The following is a 23,788-nucleotide window of genomic DNA, read 5'->3' on the forward strand; positions in this document are numbered from 1 at the left end:
GGCTTTGGAGTAGGGTAGGCACAATAAGTAGTCTCACAACACCAGGTTAAAGTCCAACAGGTTTGTTTGGTATCACGAGCTTTCAGAGTGCTGCTCCTTCATCAGGTGAGTGGAAAGTTGGATTCACAAACAGGGCAGATATAGACACAAACTCAATTATAAGATAATGGTTGGAATTCAAGTCTTTACAGATGCAGACAATGCCAGTGGAGAGAGGGTTAAGCACAGGTTAAAGAAAAGCACAGGTTAAAGAAAAGCACAGGTTACCTCTGTTTAAACTACTAAAAGGACATTCCACTTATACATGGCAACAAACATGGAATTGCAATCCTTATTGCAAACAGTCTACACCATCTCCCAGCTTCCAAAGGGTTCCAATATCTCAATTTTGTCAATAGTAGCTTTGAGTGACCAGCTCCTGACACTTTCCTCAGTTTTTGGAGAGTTTTGTAAATCCACCATCAGCTGTTACGCTGGTTCTGACTGTTTTGCTTCCTTGTTGCTGTACCAGAGAAAATCACCCAGAATCCTTCGAAGGTTGCAGGATGCATCTCTTCAACGATCTCATTCTCTGATCTGGCTGTGATAGCTTACAATGTCAATCACTTTCTCCTCGTCTGACCCTAATCCTAACTGTTGTCTGTTGTATTCATTAAATTATAGAGAAGCCTGTAACCTGATCACAAATAAAACTTCCTCTAATGTGAAACAATTAACCATGTATGAAGGTAGAAAAGCTAACAACTTACCCTTGATCCCAATTCCCTATCATCTTAAAAGTAAACAAACAATTTATAACACAGCTGTTTACAAGCCAGTGCATATATCTTTTTGGGAGAGTCAGAGTCAACTCAGGGTAAACTCAGAGACTGCTGCTTTTACCTCCACACATAAATATCTTGCACCTTCTTCTCAGGAAGACAATCTAAGCCTTACTTTGATCTCTACCAATCAAACCACCTAAGCTTATGATAAGGCAGGCTTCAGCAATTGTCACATGACCTTCACCACTTACCTTAGATTTAAAATTGGTTTCAAAACACAATAATCCTCCAAACCTCATAATTGTAACACTTTAGTGACCTAAGCAAGGTAGCACAGTGCCACATTAGCCTATGTCCATGCCACACACCTTCCTGCCTTGGAACTGTGTTGCCATTCCTTCATTGTCACTGGGTCAAAATCCAGGAAATCCCTTCTTCACAGCGCTGTGGATGGACCTAGGCCAGGTGGACTACAGCGTTCTAGAAAGCAGCTCACTGCCACTTTCTCCAGGGTAATTAAGGATAGGCAACAAAAACTAGACTTGCCAGCAATGCTCACATTTCATGAAAGGATAAAAAAAATCCTGTGTGCACATCAGTCCGCCTCCTCACTCTGCAATCTCAAGCCTACCGTAGGACATCACTCATCACACCCACTTATCTTGTACACTATCATTCTCTGTCTATATGTTTCTGCACATCCCTATCTATCCATCCACCTCTAACACTTAACATCATCCTTAAGTAGTGCCATACCTTTCCCCAGAGGTGTAATGCCAAATTTTGAAGTGTAGGAGTTTGAAAGAAATGTGTTGGCTATATCATTCTTATGTCTATTGTATACTAATCATTTGTGTCCACAGACGTCAGTAAAACTATGCTCTTTAAGTGAAAAACATTTGACCCACTAGGCATTTATTTCAAACCATATGATATTTTGATTCAGTAGTCTTGAGTATGGCTAGAATTTCATTATGGAACTGTTTAATTATTTAATCCAAACATATTAAAACCATGAATTACAGAAAATGTTACTTACTTTTGACTAGGGGGATGGTATATAGAGGGGAGGCGACTTTGCTTGATTTATATTTATAATCTAGACCTGGGCGTACAGGGCACAATTTCAAAACTTGAAGATAATGCAAAGCTGGTAAACATTGTGAACTGGGAAGAGGATAGTGATAGACTGCAAGAGGACAGGCTGGTGGAAGAGGCAGACATGTATCAGATGAAAAACTTAATGTGGAGAGATGTAAATTGAACATTTTGGTCAGAAGACCAAGAAGAGGGGCATGAAATAAAGGTACAATTCTAAATGAAATGCAGGAACTGAGGGACCTGAGTACGCTTGAGCATAAAACTTTGAAGGTGGTAAGGAAAGTTGAGTAAGTAGTCCCACAGCACCAGGTTAAAGCCCAACTGGTTTATTTGGTATCACGAGTTTTCAGAGTTTTGCTCCTTCATCAGGTGAGTGCAGGATTTGTTTCACAAACAGAGTGTATATTGACACAAACTTAATTACAAGATAATGGTTGGAATGCTAGTCCGAGGTTACCTGTTCAGACTCGCATTCCAACCATTACCTTGTAATTGAGTCTGTGTCTATATATGCCCTGTTTGTGAAACAAATCCTGCATTCAACTGATGAAGGAGCAGCACTCCGAAAGCTTGTGTCACCAAATTGGACTTTAACCTGATGTTGTGGGACTACTTACTGTGCCTACCCCAATCCATCGCCGGCAACTCCCCGTGAAGGGAGGTTGAGAAAGCAATTAATAAATTATACTGAATCTATGGGTGGCACGGTGGCTCACTGCTGCCTCACAGCGCCAGGGACCCAGGTTCGATTCCCAGCTCGGGTCGCTATCTGTGTGGAGTTTGCACCTTCTCCCCGTGTCTGTGTGGATTTCGTCTGGATAGTCCGATTTCCTCCCACGGTCCAAAGATGTGTGGATTGGGTGCATTGGCCATGCTAAATTATCCCTTAGTGCCAGGGAGACTAGCAGGATGAATGTGTGGGGCAATGGGGATAGGGCCTGAGTGGGAACATTGCCGGTGCAGCCTCAATGGGTCCAATGGCCTCCTTCTGCACTGTAGGATTGTATGGATTCTATGAATTTGAGGTTTTAGAAATGGGGCACAGTAAGTTATGAACCCTCATAAAACACTGGTTCAGCCTCAGTGGGAATAATGTGAAGGTTTTAGAAAAAGTGCAGAAAAGATTTAGTAGAATGGCTCTGAGGACGAGGGACTTCAGTGTGTGGATAGTTTGGCAATGTTGGGGCTGTTCTCCTTGAAGAAGAGCTGGTTGAGAGATTTGTTAGCCGTGTTCAAAATCATGAGGGGTTTTGATAGTGTAAATGGGGAGAAACTGTTCCCATTGGCACAAGTTTGCGAACCTGAGGGGGATTAATGAAAGACCCAGAGGCAACATGAGGAAAAACATATTTACGTAACAAGTGGTTTGGAGCTGGGATGCACTGCCTGAGTGGATGAGGAAGACAGATTCAATTGCAGTTTTCAAAATGAAACAACATAAGAACATAAGAAATAGGAGCAGGAGTAGGCCATCTAGCCCTTCGAGCCTGCCCCGCCATTCAATAAGATCATGGCTGATCTGTCGTGGCTCAGTTCCACTTTCCCGCTTTCTCCCCATAATCCTTAATCCCCTCTCCTATCAAAAACCCATCAACCCGCGTCTTAAAAATATTTAGCGAGGCAGCCTCCACCACATCAACGGGCAGAGAATTCCAGAGATTCACCACCCTTTGAGTGAAGAAGTTCCTCCTCAACTCCGTTCTAAACCGCCTCCCCTTTTATCTTGAGGCTGTGCCCCCTAGTCCTACTGTCCTTTTTGAGCAGGAAACAAGATAATTATGTGAAGAGAAAAGATTTCACGGAAAAGGTTGAGGAGCAGGACTGGCTGAATTGCTGTTACAGGGACTGATACAAGGACAGGGTGCTGAATGGCCTCCGTCTGTGCTGCAGTTATTTGATGGGTGGAATTTTACACCCCCCTCACGGTGGGACAGCCCCATAAAATATGACGAGCCATTCAAAATCCCATTGACTTTGGGGGGGGACTGGAAAGTCCCGTCAGCAGGAGAGACTGTAAAACTCAACGGTTTGATTCTAGTATAGATATGTTCAAGGAAGTTGATAAATGAATGAGGGTTACCCTGATAGTGTGATCATAAAAGGTCAGAGCAGGCTTGTGTGGAATGTAAACACCAACATCGAGGGGGTGTGTTGAATGGGCTGTTTCTGTGCTGTAAATTCCATGTAAAAGTGCCAATAAGGATTACAAACACTGGACATGGTCTTACTGGCTGTTCACACCAGGCTCCCAGTGCAGCAAGGTTGGAGAATTTGGTGCCCAGCCAAATCTCCATTCACTGCAGTGGGACATTCCCATCAGTGTGAATGGTGATAACATTCCTGTCACTATAAGGGTGGAATCCTCTGGCCATTTACGCCAGGGGAATTCTTCTGTGTTCCTGCAGGGTGGCACAGGGGTTAGCGCTGCTGCCTCTCAGCACCAGGGACCAGGTTCAATACCCGACTTGGGTCACTGTCTGTGTGGAGTCTGCACATTCTCCCTGTGTCTGCGTGGGCTTCCTCCGGGTGCTCTGGTTTCCTCCCACAGTCCAAAGATGCGCTGGTTAGATTGATTGGCCATGTTAATTTGCCCCTCAGTGTCCCGGGATGTGTAGGTTAGAGAGATTAGCAGGATAAACATGTGGGGTTGGGGGGGGGATAGGGCCTGGGTGGGATTGTTGTTGGTGCAGATTTGATGGGCCAAATGGCCTCCTTCTGCATTGTAGAGTTTCTATGACATTCATCTATGAGAACAATCGGGAGAGAATCAGAGCACAACCCCCCTCAAATATCTCACAGATGGCACGCACAGGAGATGAGAAGCTGGAGTTCAGTTGTATCCTTGGCTGCTTGCCCCAACTAACTGGTGTTGCCATTCAGTAAAGAAATACTCACACATCATGAAACTCAGTCATATTGATGTGATTTCATCAGTCACTGAAATATGATCACGTTTGCTGGAATTAATTCATGGCTTTCATCTTCCACAAGGCCTTCAGCAGCGGTTATTGGAGGTTAATGATGAATATTACTAAGAGGTATGGAGACCTTTGGAGGGTACACAATCAAAGGCTCACACAGACCCTGAACCAGCTCAGATACTCACACTTCGCTGGGAGCGATAAGGCAGATTAGCTGTGTTTTCACCTGGAGGTTCACAATTTACGTGGACAAGAACATGTGGAGACAGAGATAGCAGTGGAAGCAACCACCATCAGAGGGCACAGACCTTTCCAAGTTCTTCTAAGCTGTCACAGATGTTTGGGGGATGTGGATGAAGAGATGAATCATTGAACAGAAGCAGTCAATGTGCAATGCACTGAGGGGCTTTCAAAGTCGGCTTTACACAATGACAGAGGGATTGGAGCCCACCACAAACAGGAGGGGGTAGTGTCACAGGCCACTGAAATGATGTTTTCCTCCAGGGATCAATGCTAAATGAAAATGGTGCATCAATATTGCAAATTACTTTAGGGGTTAGGTCAATAGAAATGCAGTAGCAGACGTTTCAGGGATATTTCAAAATACACAGAATAGGTCTATTCCAATGAGAAAGAACATTTCTAAAGGGAGGACCCACCGTCGATTAAAAAGTTAAAAATAGTATCAGACTTAAAAATAAAGCATACAATTGCACAAAGATGGTCAGAAGATTGTACAGAATATTAAAAACAACAAAGAATGACTAAAGGACTAATAAGGAGCGGAAAAGCTAGAAAATGAGGGAAAGCTAGCTAAAAATATAAGACTGGATGGCAAGAGTTTCTACAACTGTTGAAAGCCGAAGGAGATTGGCCCTTTGGAAGGAATAATGGAAAATAAGGAGATAGAAAATGAATTGAAAAGATATTTTGCATCATTGATCACTATAGAGGAAGCAAGTAATATCCCAGAAAAACTGTAAATCAGGAAATGGAAGAGAGGGGAGAACACAAGAAAATTCCAATCTCCAGGGTACTACCTAGGCAAATTGCTGGAGCTGGGGGCTAACATGTCCCCGGGTCCTAATGGGTTCCATCCTCATTCTAAGTCTTAGAAGAATTGTCTAGTGAGGTAGTCGATGCAATAGTTTTAATTTTCCAAAACTCCCTAGATTCAAAGAAAGTTCCATTAGATTGGAAAGCAGAAAATGTAACTCCTCGTTTGAAAAAGGAGGAGACAAAAAGCAGGAAGCTGCAGCCGAGTGAGCTCAACGTCTGTCAATCAGAGAACATGCTAGAAGCTATTATTAAAGATGCACTTGGAAAAATTCAAGGTAATTAGGTAGAGTCAACATAGCATTGTGAAAGAGAAACCATGTTATTGTAACTCTTTGAAGAAGTAAGATGTGCTGTGGTTAAAGGAGAACCGATGGATGTACTGTCCTTAGATTTCCAGAAAGCATTTGATAAGACGCCACATCAAGGGTTGTTGCAGAAAATAAAATCTCAAGGTTAGGGATGAACATATTGGCATGGATAGACAATTGGATTGCTAACAGGAATCAGAGAGGAGGCCAAATAGGTCATTTTCTGGTTGGCAGGATGTAGCAGGTGATGTGCCATAAGGATCAGTGCTGTGATCTTAACTTTTTATAATTTATATAAATGACTTTGATGAAGGGATTGTAGGTATGGTGGCTAAATTTGCTGATAACCCAAAGGTAGGTCGGGAAGTAAGTTGTGAAGTGGACGTGAGGAGGCTACAAAAGACAATAGATGCGTTGAGAGATGGGCAAAGATTTGGCAACTGGAGAATAATGTTGGAAAATGTGAAATTGTCCAATCTGGCAGAACAAATAAAAAAGCACATAATCGAAATGGTGAGTGATTGCAGAGCTCTGAGAAGCAGATATGTCCTCATGCATGAATCGCAAAAACAGCAAATAATTAGAAAAGCTAGTAGAGTGTTATTGTTTATTGTGAGGAGAATCAAATTAAAAAAGTAGCAAGATTATGCTTCAGTTACATAAGACATTGGCGTGACCACATCTAGAATACTGTGGGCAGTACAGTGGCATAGTGGTTAGCACACTGTTGCCTCACAGCGCCAGGGACCTGGGTTCAATTCCAACCTCGGGTCACTGTCTGTGTAGAATTTGCATGTTCTCCCCAGCCCTGCATAGGTTTCCTCCCACAGTCTAAAGATGTGCACGTTAGGTAGATTGGCCATGCAAAATTGTCTTTTTGTGTCTATATATGTGTATGTTAGGTGGGTTAGCCATGGCAAAAGCGTAGGGTTACGAGGATAGGGATTCTACAGTGTACAGTATTGGCCTCCTTATTTAAAAGATGTAAATGCATTGGAAGCAGTTCAAAGAAGCTTTACTAAACTAATGGGCGGTTGTCTTATGGAGAAAGGCTGGATAGACAAGGCTATATATCTGCTGGAGTTTAGAAGAGTAAGAGGTGACTTGATTGAAAAATTTCAGATCCTGAGGGGACTGGACGGGATATAGAAAGGATTTTCCTCTTGTGGGAGAATAAAGAACAAGGGGTCACTGTTTAAAAATAAGAAGTTCCCCATTTAAGTTAGTATCATTAACACTGCAATGAAGTTATTATGAAAAAGATAGAGATGAGGATAATTTTTTTCTCTCCAGGGCTATGGGTTTTGGAAGTCTCTTCCTCAAAAAGTGGTGTAAGCAGAATCCTTAAATATTTTTAAGGCAGAGCTAGATAGATTCTTGATAATGCAAAGAGATGAAAGGTTATTGGGGAAAGGAGGGAATGTGAATCTTAATGAATGATGGGGCAGGCTCGAGGGGCTGAGTGGCCTACTCCTGCCCCTAATCTGTATGATTATATGAAATTGAATGATTAATGTATGAAAACTGAAAAACCAACCTTTCCCAAAGGGGTTGTACACAGGAAGTCTAACGTGCGAGAGTCAAATGTGCAAGTCCTTGTGTCGCGGTTGGCTTCCCAGCCTACTAGCAATTTTATCCTTTGGTTTAGTTTAAATCACAATGCAATATGAGATATTAATTTTCCTATAGGGCTAGACAAATGCTGTTTCTGCTCTGCTAACAGCAAGTGACTGAATCACAAACAAGTAGCTCCAGGACGATATGCAGCTTGAAGCAGAATCCCTCGTACCTTCTAGAATCAGTAGCTTGGTGAATTAAATGAGGTAGGAAGTCATATTCACTGGCAGGTCAGAGCAAATTCTTTAATGTTGTACAAAAACCAATGCACCATCACCCTCAACTCTCCATTTAATTAACCTCATTCATAAAAAACATCATTACGACATGAAGTCTCAGATCATCATCCAAGCACTAGGTGATCAACCCTCATATCCAGGCTTGTGATGGCTTTTTTTTTTAAAAGGGTGACATTTCATGTGAACAAATGCCTCCAGCCTTTGTTTAGACAATTAGTTTTCTTCTCCTTTGCAGCCATGCTATCTCCAGCTCTACATCATTCTGTCTCATTCTTTCTCTGAAGCTCATCCCTTTGTCTTTTTCTGACTATAATCTAAAAGTGTTGGACACCAAGATTCCATTTTTATTCAGTTTATTTCACTTTCTTCCTACCTTGGTTAATTTTTGATGGTATCCTCTCCTGGCCCTTCTCATAAAATGTCTAAAAACTTATATTCCATGCGCACATCCTGCCACATTATCTTATAATGTTCTGTATTTGCATTGCAAATTGCAAGGTAAATGTGACACACTGTGACCATACTCACTTGCTAATGGAGATATTACAGTGCTACCGCTAGCAGGGATGGTAATTGTCCAAAACTGGCACAAACTCAACCCAAGGCCCTCATCCAGTGCCACTTAAATGCTGGAGTCAAACAGGCTTTCTATTGCCGGGATGGATCAATGGAAAATCAGAGAGCCTGGGGCAATCCCAGGAAAGGGCCTCCCACTACCATGGAAAAGTCCAGGATTTTTGAGGGGGAGAAGCGAATCTGCCTCACAAAACTAAAAATGAGGAACATTTTCTAGGCAGTTTCCTAGCTGGTTTCCACTATCAGTCAACACTTTTATAAATGGACAGAGCATTCAAGAAGGCAAGGATCACTCATTTGAACCTGGAATGGGCAATCATGATCTTAGAATTGGCATCAGATTCAAAATTGTATCCATGTGCAGCTTTATAACAATTTCAGACTGTCCCCTCATTCAACAAATTGCATTTGTTGTTAATGAGGTCTCAAATATGTCCCTCACCCGTCACCACCTTTCACTTACTGTTTTTAGATGCTGACTGCTTGGTTTTCAGATAAGAATCAGGCAACGAAAGATTTCCCCTTTAACTTCTAAATGGGGCCTGAATTATGTCTACTTATAGAACAAGGAAAATTACTGCACAGGAACACGTCCTCCAGCCTTCCAAGCCTGCACCGACTATGCTGTCCACATGAACCAAAACCCCCCACCCTTCAGGACATCATATCTCTCATTTCCCATCCTATTCATGTATTTGTCAAGACACCCCTTAAAAGTCACTGTAGTATTTGTATCTCATGATTTGTATTGTTATACTGATACAATTGTCATACATACTCAAGGCCCACTTCACCTGACATTGACACTTATCTTAACGATGAATAACTTTATTGGTGACCAGTTAATACATATCTTGAATATACAGATATCAAGCTAAGCAGGATACTGAACTCCCTCTAACTATCTGGTATCATCTTAGAGAGTCTGGGCTGGTTTACACTCCGTCAGGTTCGGAATTATCTCCAATGATTAGGTGGTTCTAATGTCATCGACCGGATATATAGAACTCTTTGAAAATAACATTTTGTGCTAATTAAAGAACACTATTCTTTAGCTAGTAGGCTGCATTTATCAAGGCCACAAGCCACTTTTTGGAGACATGGGATGGGATTTTCTGCCCCCACCCTGTGCTCCATTTTGTGGCAGTGAAGGTGGCCCACCATTGGCTGGTGGCAGGATCATCCGGTCTTGCCACTGTCAACAAGTTTTCCTGTTGTTCCCACCCTTCACCCTTAGGGAACTTGGGGCCGGGAGTCATCGTTGGCAGGACCAGAGATCCCACCAATGGGAATGGCTGGAAAATCCCACCCACAGAGTTCTCAGAGACAAAACAGAGAAAGGTCATGTGACCCAGCTCTTGGGTATAAAATGTTACTGGATTTGAACTAACAGACAGAGCTTGCCACAGAGGCACTGGGGACAATGGCCTTACCTGCAATCCCTCTCTCCCTGAACCTTCTCTCAGCAAGGCTAAGCCCTGCCAGTGGTTTGAAAACCCATCAGAAGATCTCATTGCTGCATACTGGGAATTCTTAAATGAAGATTCCAACTCAACAGCACTATCTTCAGAAGAAAGGAGAATCAAGCAGCCATGATCACACAGCAATTGCTTGTGCAGAGCAATAACATCAGCAACTACCTCGAAAAGAGCCTCTGTGGCTGTGAACAAGCCTTTGAATCATCTGTGAATAATTTCTCTGACTTGACCTTTTTCACTTGTCTAAGTTTTAACATCTGATACTCTGTAAAGTTTATTTTGTGCGTGCCTAGTGAGTTGCGTGTATGCATTTGCGTATCTGTGTATGCTTGTGTGTGTGTGTGTGTGTGTGTCTGCGTGTGTGTGTGTGTTTTTGCATTAGTGGGAAGATGGGACATATTTATACATTTTAAGCCCTTTTGTTGATAATTTTTGTATCTTTACCCAAGTGAGTTTTACTAATAAAACAAACTCCTTGCTAGTTAACTCAAGGAACTTGACTGGTTTAATTCTCATGGCCGAGCCATATACAGTTAAGAACATGTTGAATTAGCAATGACACGTTTAAACAAAAAACTTCAAACTTTATTATAACCAACACAGGTGTGGGACAGAGGGAGGAGTCAGCTCAGTTCTCCTAATGTAGTTTTAGCAGTGTTAATGAATAAAAGCTTAAGGAGCCAATTACATGATGACTTAAAATGTTGCTTCTGGTATAGAATTGTAGAATCATAGAATCCCTACAGTGCAGGAGGCCATTCAGCCCTTCAAGCCTGTATCGACAACAATTCCACCCAGGCCCTGTCCCCGTAACCCTACATATTTATCCTGTAACTCCCCCGATACTAAGGGACAATTTATCATAGCCAATGAGTTAGATTACTTAGATTTACATATGAGTAAACATGACAATAACTTAATCTTACCTCTTTCTGATGGTACTTGATGGCTACCTTTAATTTGGCTAGGTCGTGGCATTTTTGGGGATCTAACTCATCACTCTGGTCATCTCTGTGGTTCAGTATGATCTCCAGTTCCCTGGAACTTCGAGCTTGATCCAGCAGGTCTTTGGCAAAGTGCTTGCACTGCTGTGACAGCTCTTCATACTCGGCTTTGAACTCATTCTCCACTTTGCTGAGCTCCTTCAGTTCCCAACCCAGCTGAAAGGCTGTGAGGATCGGGTCTTCACTTGACAAGGCTATTAAGGAGGGGCTGGCGAGAGCCCGGTATATATTCAGCCGTGACCTCGAGTGACGGAGGCTGTCAACCTCTGAGCTGGAAACACACTCCACGCAGTTGCACCTGACTTGGTGAGGGCGAGGGATGGAGACTCCTCTGTGCACCAACAGTTTTATAATTTCATAGTTATTGGTATGTGCAGCAAGCATTATGGGCGTAATATCTGGAGTGAATTCTGAAAACTGGGCATCCATCAGTAAAGGTGGGACCTGCCAGGCAGAAAGACACACATTAATCAATAACTATTTTCTCAGAATATCAAAACAAACCAAAAAGTAGATTACACACATGAAATGTTGTAGTCAGTAGACAGAATTGGATTTTGATGGCCTTTGTGGTTCGAGTGATGGAGTAATCCTTCTGATTTAAAGCGCTGAGGTTCTGGGCTACGGAGACTAAAATTAATCTGATGGATGTCAGGGGAATACCTCTGCTCCTCTGGAGAAAACAAGAAAATAACTGAACACATAAAGAGGGCCTTTTCCCTTTCATTGCCAATCTCCACCTTAAATTACAATTGCGGTTGAGAGGACCTTGATTTCCATATTGAAAGAGGCCTATCACCCGGCATACTTTCCATACCTGCCAGTCAGTCCATTTTAAAATTAAACAGGTCATTGAGGTCACTGACCAGCTTTTGAGGTTGTTACTGACCCTAATAAGATGAAGATTTGAACTGCACAAGTTCGGGGTAAGAGGGGGAAGAAGTTCAGTTCAGATGTGCGGGTAAATTTTGTTTTACACAGAGGATGGAGGGGGGCTGGAATGCACCAAGTGAGGTGGTTGAGGCAGACACGCTAGCCATACTTAAAACTTATCTGGATAGACACACAAACAGACGGGGAATAGAGGGATACAGGCAGTTGTTCCAGATAGGACAGCATGGTCAGCACAGGCTTGATGGGCCGAAGGGCCTGTTCCTGTGATGTTCTTTGCTCTTCAAATGTCCAATTAATTTCCTTTCCTTCCCAATATTTTTCAGTGAAGTATCCAGTCCTTAATAAAGTGGCAGCTTAAATTATTTTATTTTCAACATTTATAATCCAAGGTGATTAATTATTTTCTGTCTGTGAGAAGAATTAACCAAATATTAAACTGATTAAATACACCAAGTCAGGATGGTGAGTATCTTGGAGGAGAGTGTGTAGCTGGTGATGTTCCCAAGTCTCTGCTGCCATTGTCCTTCTAGATGGCGTAGGTTACAGATTTGGAAGGTGATATTGAAGGAGCCTTGGTGAGTTGCTGCAATGCATCTTTTGGGGTCTGGCCACACTGCGTTGGTGATGGTGGGAGTAAATGTTTAAGGTGATGGACGGGGTGCCAATCACTGGACTGCTTTGTCCTGAATGACATCTTCATTGTTACTGGAGCTGCACTCATCCAGGCAAGTTGAGAGTTCTCCATCACACTGTTGCCTTCTAGATGGTGGACAGGCTTTGGGAAGTCAGGAAGTGAGTTACCCCGCCACAGATTCACACCTTCTGTCATGCTTTTGTAGCCACAATAATTATGTGGATAGTCTAGTTCAGTTTTTGATCAATAGTAATCTCTAGGATGTTGATAGTGGGGGGTTCAGCGATGGTAATGCCATTGAATGTCAAAGTGAGATTGTTAGATTTACTCTTGTTTGTGATGGCCATTATCTGGCACTAGCGTGACATGAATGTTTACAATTATGGTATATGTTAATGACATAATTATATCAAATATATTTGTACGCATTTGTGTCTTTTGCCTCGATACGTGGTTACATATGGAGGGGAGGCAATGATGTTGTTGCTGAACTAGTAATCCAGAGCCCTAGAATAATACTCTGAGCAGCTGTGTTTGAACCATGTCACAGCAAATGGTGAAATTTGAATTCAATAAAATATCCGGAACTAAAAGTCTAACAATTATCATCAAATCATTGTAAATTGTCATAAAAACCCATCTGGTTCACTAATGTCCTTTAGGGAAGGAAATCTGCCATCCTTACCTGGTCTGGCCTACATGTGATTCCAGAGCCACAACAATGTGGTTGACTCTTATCTGTCCTCTGTGATAGCCTAGCAGGCCGCTCAGTTTAGGGGTAATTAGGGATGGGCAATATCTCCTAGGCAGCTATGCCCACATCCCACGAATGAACGTTTAAAAATGTGAAACCAGAAAATAGATGATAACTGGTAATATTAATGGCAAATTAGGCGTGAGCTTCAAAATCTAGAAAATGAAAGGATTAATTCTTTCAAAGAGCCAAATTCTATTCCCAGTAATTAGCTGAGTCATTTGTTGGTGGGTCAGTGTCACTGTCTGAATTTTGGTCCTGTAATGTTGAACTGTCAATGCTAAGATTCAATACTATTAAGATACCAGATCAGAAACCCAAGGTATAATACACAGTTAGACTTCCTGACAGTTGGCATTAACAATTGTTAGGAAGTCTAACTGTATAATATACCTTGTCTTGAGATGAGGATTGGATGTTTCACTCCAGGCACGATTCTGTTGACAAACCGGCACGCTTTAACTATAATAATTAGATTACCTGTTAATAATTGAACAATATTTAAACAAGACAAGATACAATTCTTAACTGCTAATCTATCACTATAAGTCCCAGTCAAGCACAATTTCCCTTATAGACTTAAACATCCCTTTACAATTAGTTGGCGAAACACAGGTATAGTTGCTTACGATATAGGTTAGCAAGTTTGGAGTATTCAGAAAGATTTTGGAGAGAGACACTCGTTCTTTTGGCAGCCCAGGCAACAACTGTTTGTATTTTAAAATGAAAATCTTCAAGCTTAGACCCTCCCATTAGTCACATAACTCTAACCCTTTCAATCAACCCAATCAAAACTCACAGGACTCTGCATACCAAATGTAAAATCCCAGGAGAACCTAAATAAACAAAAGGTCCATTAATTCTAAAAAGTAACACATTCGTAGCTAAAATCAGTAAGTAGCCTACATTCTTCGTATCTGCTGCATATTTATCAGCCAAATCAATTCTTATAACAAAACACTGCCTCTTAAAGCAATTCATCTTAAACATAAATATATCCAAAAAGCACAGTATCATCACAGAACTATATCTATTTATTTGTTCTATGCATTCAAGGTGCTATGTCTACATACCACTTCTACTGTATGTTATGTGAACTAGATCTATTTGTTTATAGTCAGTACCATTGCTGTTTCAGCTTTACTTCACTTAATTTTGTCTCTCCATCTTACTGTCTCCCTTTTGTTCTTTCTATTCTTCACTTGATGTCTCTTTTTACCACTTCTCACCTTTCAACAAAATATAGTTCCTGTCTTCAAAAAAAAGACAGATAGTACTATAGACCAGTTCTGAGTCAGTGATGTGAAACATACCAGGGTATTTGCCAGAAGATCAGATAACAAGCTGTCATATAACAATAATAGTCACCATGCTTAATTAACATTATTGAATTATTTGAAGACATAGTAGAAATCACAGAAAAAAACAAAGACAATGGTTGCAGTACACATGGATTTTCAATAAGACTTGCAATATAGATCTGTAAATTACTAAAAGTAACAACACAAGTGGCAGGGCAGCACGGTGGCACAGTGGTTAGCACCACTGCCTCACAGTGCCAGGGACCCAGGTTCGATTCCAGCCTTTGGTAACTATCTGTGTGGAGTTGCACGTTCTCCCTGTGTCAGTGTGGGGTTCCTCCATATACTCCAGTTTCTTTACACAGTCCAAGGTGTGCAGGTTAGGTGGATTGGCCATGTTAAATTGCCCCTCAGTGTCATGGGGACTGGCAGGGTATATATCTGAGGTTAAGGGGTTAGGTTGTTGCAGGCTTGATGGGCTGAATGGAGGGATTCTATGATTCCATTACACTATGAAGCTAATAAGTCAACAAGACTGCAGACCCTGTAATAGGGTTCATTTCGAATAGAATGCAAAAGCAGGGACATCATGTTAAATTTTATAAAATCCTGGTTAGCTCCCAATTGCAGTGCCGTGTGCAGTTCTGATATCGTTGAGTTCTTTGATAATGTGACTGAACACATTGACGAAGGAAGTGCCGTGGACGTGATGTACATGGACTTCAGCAAGGCGTTTGATAAGGTCCCCCATGCAAGACTTCTTGAGAAGGTGAGAGGGCATGGGATCCAAGGGCCTTTGGCCTTGTGGATCCAGAACTGGCTTGCCTGCAGAAGGCAGAGAGTGGTTGTGGATGGGTCTTTTTCTGAATGGAGGTCAGTCACCAGTGGAGTGCCCCAGGGATCTGTTCTAGGACCCTTGCTGTTTGTCATTTTCATAAATGACCTGGATGAGGAAGTGGAGGGATGGGTAAGTAAGTTCGCTGATGACACGAAGGTCGGTGGTGTTGTGGATGGTCTGGAAGGATGTCAAAAGTTGCAGCAGGACATAAATAGGATGCAGGACTGGGCGGAGAAGTGGCAGATGGACTTCAACGCGGATAAATGCGTAGTCGTCCATTTTGGCAGGACCAACGGGATGAACGAGTACACTATCAAGGGCAGGAGTCTTAGTAGTGTTGAAGAGCAGAAGGATCTTGGGGTCCGGGTCCACAGGACTCTTAAGTTGGCCTCACAGGTGGAGGAGGTGGTCAAGAAGGCGTATGATGTACTGGCCTTCATTAATCGAGGGATTGAGTTTAGGAGTCAGGAGGTAATGCTGCAACTTTATAAGACCCTTGTCAGGCCTCATTTGGAGTACTGTGCGCAGTTCTGGTCGCCTCACTATAGGAAAGACGTAGAAACTATTGAAAGGGTACAGAGGAGATTTACAAGGATGTTGCCTGGATTGGGAGGCATGCCTTATGAAGATAGGTTGAGGGAGCTGGGACTCTTTTCCCTGGAGAGACGAAGGTTGAGAGGCGACCTGATAGAAGTTTATAAAATGTTGAGAGGAATAGATAGGGTGGATTCTCAGAGGCTATTTCCCCGGGTTGAAATGGTCGCTACGAGAGGACACAGATTTAAGGTGCGGGGAGGCAAGTACAGAAGTGATGTTAGGGGTAAGTTTTTCACTCAGAGGGTGGTGAGTGAATGGAATCGGCTGCCGTCAGTGGTGGTGGAGGCGAACTCGCTGGGGTCTTTTAAAAGACTTCTGGATGAGTATACGGGATTTAATGGGATTGGGGGTTATAGATAGGTCTATAGATTGGTAGGTGTTGATGTGTTCGGCGCAACTTGTGGGCCGAAGGGCCTGTTTGTGCTGTAGTGTTCTATGTTCTATGTTCTATCCATATTGTAATAAGAATTGTGATATACTGCAGAAAATGAGGGAAAGATTTGTGACTTACTGCAAATAAGAGGATGCAACTATTAGAAAGATTGGAGCAGGCTGGAAGTTTAGTTTTGGACAAGAGAAGATCCAGAGGAGGATTGATGGAATCTCTGAAATCATCCAAAGATGTGCAGGTTCGGTGAATTGGTCATGGCAAGTGTGTGGGGTTACAGGGTAGAGTGGAGGAGAGAACCTGGATAAGACACTCTGTCAGAGAGTCAGTGCAGACTTGATGGGCCAAATGGCCTCCTTCTGCACTGTACGGATTCAATGATTAACAACATAATAATAAAAGAACATAGGAAATAGGAGCAGGAGCCGACCCCATGAGCCTGACCTGCCTTCAATAGGATTTTATCTGACCTTTGCTTCAATTCAACTTCCTGCCATATTCCCTGTGAGTCTGAATATCTGTCCATCGCAGCCAGAAATATATTCAATGACAAAGCATTCACATCCCTCTGGGGTTAAGAAAAATTCTAAAGACTCACAGGCGTCTGAATGAAGAAATTCTTCCTATCTCAGTCCTAAATGATTGGCCCTTTAGCCCAAACTGTGCCCCTAGATTCCCCAGCCAGCAAAAACAGCCTATCAGTATTTACCGTGTTAAGGGATATGTTAGAGTAAACATCTATTTGTCCACAAAAAGGAAACACGGATATAAAACAGTAACTGAGAAGTCATAAAATAACTTTGAAGGAATGACCTCACACAGAAAGTGTCTCCCGTGTGGAATGATTGAAGCAGTTTGCAGTTATGGATTGGGGGGTTTGTGTATAAGATAATTATACTTTGGGATGCTTCTTTAATTCAATGTAAAATGGAGAAATGAAGAGAGTCCATGATCTGCTTCTAAGTTCATGCCCGACAATATGCTAGTGTGGCTTAGTTACCAAGGGGACAGAATAGCCAGGTTGAGACTCTGGGAGAGAGGTGCAAACTGTTCACATCTGATAAAAGGCAAGAGCAACTGGGCTAACTGCAGTGATATTAAATGGAGGTGATGGGCCCTCCGGCAATGATACTCCCACATCACTTCCTTTAGGGAAGGCTCGCTGTACCGAGTGCCACTCAGGCACTTGACTGGTCAGCTGAGGGCCTTTCCAGAATTAAGGACCTTGTGGGTGAAAGTCTTGCTCACTAAGACCCATCAGCCAATCAGTGACCGGCAGCTTTATTGAGCAGCACTATCACTGGGGAAGGTGGTGGCTGCTGTTGGTTCGATATCCATCCAAGGCCTGGTTGTGCTCCCAGCGTGGCGAATACCCTGCAGCATCAATGGTGGCAGGCTTTTAGTGGGCTTTCCCACCACAACTTAATTGGACCGGAAGCAAAACTGGATCCCCACCCACCACACTCCCGTCTGAGTAAATGCCTCTCCACCACCAAAGTCACCATAGGAATGGGTGGCACGGTAGCGCAGTGGTTAGCACTGCTGCTTCACAGCTCCAGAGTCCTGGATTCGATTCCCAGCTCGGGTCACTGTCTGTGTGGAGTTTGCACATTCTCCTTGTGTCTGCGTGGGTTTCCCCCAACTGCTCCGGTTTCCTCCCACAGTCCAAAGATGTGCGGGTTAGGTTGATTGGCCATGGTAAGAAATTGCCCCTTAGTGTCCAGGGATGCGTAGGTTAGAGGGATTAGTGGGTATAATATGTAGCGATATGGGGGTAGGGCCTGGGTGGGATTGTGTTCGGTGCAGACTTGATGGGCCGAAGGGCCTCTTTCTGCACTGTAGGGTTCTATGACGTCTATGATTAGGAAGGGCACTAAATTCTGCCCAAAGTTGAATATCTCCATTTATTACCTAGTAAAGTATTAGCGATGGAGAATTAAGACTGTTTCACCAACAGGCAAGGTTACTTCAATTGGGTAACTGATTCTTTTTTTCTAAATTGCTGTGGGAAAGAAATGGAGAATGGAGCAATTTGATATGAGTATAAGGACAGAGTGGTGCTAAATCTCCCAACATTACACCCAAAGTTGGGAATCAAGTAGATAAGGTTGTTAAGAAGGCATACGGTGTCTTGGCGTTTATTGGTAGGGGGATTGAATTTAGGAGTCGCAGCGTCATGTTGCAACTGTACACAACTCTGGTGCGGCCGCACTTGGAGTATTGTGTGCAGTTTTGGTCCCCACATTACAGGAAGGATGTGGAGGCTTTGGAGAGGGTGCAGAGGAGGTTTACCAGGATGTTGCCTGGTATGGAGGGGAGATCCTATGAGGAGAGGCTGAGGGATTTGGGGTTGTTTTCGCTGGAAAGAAGGCGGCTAAGAGGGGATCTTATTGAAACATATAAGATGATTAGAGGTTTAGACAGGGTGGATAGTGATAGCCTTTTTCCTAGGATGGAGAAAGCTAGCACGAGGGGGCATGGCTTTAAACTAAGGGGGGGTAGTTATAGGACAGATGTCAGGGGTAGGTTCTTTACCCAGAGGGTGGTGAGGGATTGGAATGCCCTGCCTGCTGCAGTTGTAAATGCGCCTAGTTTGGGGGCGTTTAAGAGATCCGTGGATAGGTTTATGGACGAAAAGGGATTGGTTTAGGTTAGTGGGTCATTGTTTTTTAACTGGTTGGCACAACATCGTGGGCCGAAGGGCCTGTTCTGCGCTGTAATGTTCTATGTTCAAACAGAACTGACAACCTGAGTAACATGAACTGTGTGTGACAACCTGAGGATGATAATGAGCTACGGACCACTCCAGAGAGATGCCACATGACGTCACACATGCTAATGATCAGAAAATTGATGTTGAAGAGCAAGTGTCAAATCTGCATCAAAAACAAAAAAATGCTGGAAAATCTCAGCAGGTCTGACAGCATCTGTGGAGAGAGAATAGAGCCAACGTTCCGAGTCTGGATGACCCTTTGTCTGAATCTTGTGAGCTTTTATTTTTCTGCATTAACCTTTAATGAGACACCTTATCAAAAACAATTTAATACCAGCTACATTGTGTGGAACCACTTTTAAGTCTCTGATTTACCCCATGTGGATTCCAGCTCTGACGAACGATCATCTAGACTTGAAACGTTGGCTCTATTCTCTCTCCACAAATGCTGTCAGACCTGCTGAGATTTTCCAGCATTTTTCTGTTTTTGTTTCAGATTCCAGCATCCGCAATATTTTACATTTGTCTGATCTGCACACCCACCACAGATAAATCAACAGGAAAACTGAAGTTCTAGCTATGGCTACCAGTCTGGTATTTCAGAAATATTGCTGGATTTTCATTTTTATTCATAGCTAAAAGATTCTATCGAGCAGGAGACGCACATTCACATCTTCAAAATGCATTTGAATGGCTTTGCTTTTAGCAGCAAGATACAAAGACCATATGGCACGTTCTTAACTAATCCCCTTCCTAGTCAGGCTGAATCATTCATTACATATGCTCAGTGAAGAGGCAACCAAAAATCCACATGCTCACGAAAAATAATTTGTTCTCTATTGCTATCAAAATATTACATTTGGAGGATGGATGGAGATTGAACACTATCATTTGCCTTTGGGGCTTTGGTCTGAAAATCTCGACCATCCTAATGGGATCAATGCCTTCTGTCACCGATGGCCACGATGATGAGCTTGAATCAATCTCATTCCTAGTTAATCTATCACATCGGAACCAAGCATAATTCATCATTGATGGGCATTTAATTGGAATTCCTCTGTGGAAGGACAGCTATCATCTCTTTTACAGGAACCAAAAAAGAAAATGCTGGAAAATCTCAGCAGGTCTGGCAGCATCTGCAAGGAGAGAAAAGAGCTGATGTTTCGAGTCCAGACAATGCTTTGTTAAAGCTTTGACAAAGGGTCATCTAGACTCGAAACTTCAGCTCTTTTCTCTCCTTACAGATGCTGCCAGACCCGCTGAGATTTTCCAGCATTTTCTCTTTTGGTTTCAGATGCCAGCATCCACAGTAATTAGCTGTTATCCGTTTTACAGGTGCATTCCACCTGCGAACGTATGAATTAGGAACAGGAGTAGGCCACTTGGCCCCACGAACCTGCTCCATCATTCAATAATTCATGGCTGATCTGATTACAACCTCAACCCCATATTCCTGCCTACCCCTGATAGCCTTTCATCACCTTGCCAATCTAGAATCTATCTAGCTCTACCTTAAAGACTTCCTTACTCTCTCCCTAATAACATGCAGATGTACCTACACACATGGACAGCAGCTCACCACCACCTTCTCAAGGGCAATTAGATTTGGGCGACAAATGCTGGCCTAGACAGCAAAACCCACATTCTTTGAATGAATAAAAAAACTCCAAAGACTCTGGATGAGATTTTCTCCAATATTGGCAACGTCCAATGTCGGGCAGTTAAAAACAGTGTTGAGGCCCCCAGTGGCAATGGCAGATTTTGACGCCATATAATGCAGCACTTAGGGCAAAAAGACAGTCAGGGGTTCTGCAACATTATCTGGTGGCCAGCTTCTGATTCACCTGCCTTGCCATCAACTCAGTGTTCAATGGTCTGTGAGCCATATTTAAAAACTGCCTCTTTGCACAATGGGCACATCAGCAAACATTCTTCACCCAGGTGAAATCCCCTGTTCCGTGTGGAGTTTGCACATTCTCCTCGTGTCTGCGTGGGTTTCCTCCGGATGCTCCGGTTTCCTCCCACAGTCCAAAGATGTGCGGATTTGGTTGATTGGCTATGCTAAAATTACATAAGAACATAAGAAATAGGAGCAGGAGTAGGCCATCCAGCCCTTCGAGCCTGCCCCGCCATTCAATAAGATCATGGCTGATCTGAAGTAGATCAGTTCCACTTTCCCGCTTTCTCCCCATAACCCTTAATTCCCTTGTCTATCAGAAATTGCCCCTTAGTGTCCTGAGCTGCGTAGGTTAGAGGGATTAGCGGGTAAATGTGTAGGGATATGGGGATAGGGCCTGGGTGGGATTGTGGTCAGTGCAGACTCAATGGGCCAGATGGCCTCCTTCTGCACTGTAGGGTTTCTATGATTTCTATAACTTCTATGACACTCTGGCACCAACCCTGGCATCAAACTGGCATCATCCTGCCACCCGTTGCCACAACCCTCTCCCCTTAAACATCTTTGAGCTCCCCTCGGAATGCTGCTCACTAGGGGCATGCCATACGAGATCAGTCATTCTTCCTGCTGTTCTGATGTCATACAACTATGGATGAATTTTTGATGAGGGGGTATAATTCTCCGTGTATAGGCCCGAAAGTGATATGCTAATATGTGATTCCCAGCGTTGAATGGTGGGAAATGCTGCTTGCCACTGAATGGGGGTTGGGGGGGGTGGTGATGCGGAGGTGTGGGGGGAAGGGGACAATCACTTCCTGCTTCTACGTCAATATGAAACACGACTTTGGCCTTCTCGTTGTATTTTCCACTCTTGCCACCAAACCTGCCCGACAAGAAAGGGAATAGAAAATCCTGGCCTCTGCTTCCAGTTGAGGGATAGTACCACCAAAGACTCATGATTCTCAGAGAAACATTTTTCCCCTATCCCTGTCTTAAACGAACGACCCCTCATTTTGAAACAGTAACCTCTAAATACTACCAGAGGTCCATAAAGTAGAGTCATATCGCACAATAGGCGCTATCAGAATGGCCATGGTTACTTTGGATCCCAAATGAATAACTAATCTGTTGATAAACCCCTTCAAGATTAACTAGGATATGGCAGTTGATAATAGCAACTTAAGGTTATGTAGGAGATGTTGAAACTAGAAATAGGAGTAGGCCATTGGGCCCTTCCAGCCTGCTTCATATACAGATAGACGTCATCAAATGTTGATGGAACGTGATGGTCTTTGCTGAAAATATGGAATTATATGCGCAGGATGATTTTCCCATCCCACTAAAAAATTAACGCAGTGGACTGGGAGAATGAATTGGCCGATTCATGGGATACCCCGCGAGCGTTTGCGCTGCACTTGCATCTCCCAGGCCCCTGAAATTGAATGATATTTACACTGGTGAGGGAGTGTGGGAGATTTTAGTCTGAACTCCCACTGAATAAAACAATGTGAATTTGCAGTTTTCCTGCAAATTCAACACTGAGAAACCTATTTTGGAGAACGGTCCCCATATCTGCAAAACTCAATGTGGGGCCATGTTTGGTAATAGAGTTATGAACACAGAGAGATATATTGGTTTTTTACCCAATGTTTCTTTTCGGATGACATGTGAACGTTGAAGAACTTTTCTGCAGGCGACTTATAAATAAGTTGGAACGCATGAAAGGATGGAATGTACATGGCCTGCGAGCTTGATGATTATCTTTTACCCATTTCGTTCCATCTTTCAGTTTAGTTCTTCCTGAACTCAGTTTGCTTGATGTTATCAAAAGACTTTGAAAAGTGAGATTTTTCCACAGAGACACCCCAAAGCAGAACGTTCACCATCAGGTAAATAACCCTGTTACAGATTTTATTCAATGTCCAACAAGAGCAAAAAGTTCACCAATAGTTTCAATGATCTTTTTTTCTCAGTATGTGAATCACAGGAATACATTTCTGCTTATAAGGAGGAACTGTATTGATTCAGCAGTCAGCAACACCTAACTATAATTCAAATGTCTGTACATTATTTTTACTGTTCATTTACGATGCACCATTTTGTTGGCGTAATGCTGTCACTTCTACAGAATGAACCCTTTTTACTGCATTCCATATTGAAGCAGGTTTATTTAATATTAAGCAATAATGTCGAGAAGATGCAGATCAATGAACAGTGGGGTCTTATGCGGTATTTACTCAAAATACGCAGAAGCCATTTTATCAAGAAATGTTTGAAGTTTTAGGCATCTATTGTAAATGTAGAGAATCAGCTGTGGATAACGAAGGAGGTGAAGGAAAGTGTTAAATTAAAAGCGGATGCGTTTAGAGTAGCTAAGAGTAGTGGGCGAGAAGAGGATTGGGAGAGGTTTAAATGTCAACAAAGATTGACAAAGAAGTTGATAAAGAAGGGTAGGATAAACTATGAAGCTGGGCTAGCGCTTAATATAAAAAAGGATAGCAAGAGTTTTTATAAATACATAAAAAGGAAGAGGCTGGCTCGGGTGAACGTTGGACCCTTAGAGGATGAGAAGGGGGACTTAGTGGTAGGGGATGGGGAAATGGCTGAGGCCCTGAATAACTTTTTTGTTTCGGTCTTCACGGAGGAGGAAGTGAATAATTTGCCAGGTGTTAGCGATGGAAAGGTGGTAGGAGTGGAGGGTCTCA

The 23,788-nt window shown here is 42.8% G+C and overlaps 1 protein-coding gene across 1 annotated transcript in view; it reads right to left on the reverse strand.

The window, feature by feature from the left end:
- The window catches only part of LOC145342720 (short transient receptor potential channel 5-like), a 120,602-nt gene that overhangs the window by 52,434 nt on the left and 44,380 nt on the right, over positions 1-23,788 (reverse strand). Inside the window, exon 3 of the mRNA XM_080188280.1 lies at positions 10,990-11,511. Coding sequence (XP_080044406.1) covers positions 10,990-11,511 — 522 coding nt within the window. The remainder of the gene's footprint in view (positions 1-10,989; positions 11,512-23,788) is intronic.

Source organism: Carcharhinus amblyrhynchos, chromosome 4, assembly GCF_965287045.1.
Source record: "Carcharhinus amblyrhynchos chromosome 4, sCarAmb.v2.hapA, whole genome shotgun sequence".
Taxonomy (NCBI): Eukaryota; Metazoa; Chordata; class Chondrichthyes; order Carcharhiniformes; family Carcharhinidae; genus Carcharhinus; species Carcharhinus amblyrhynchos.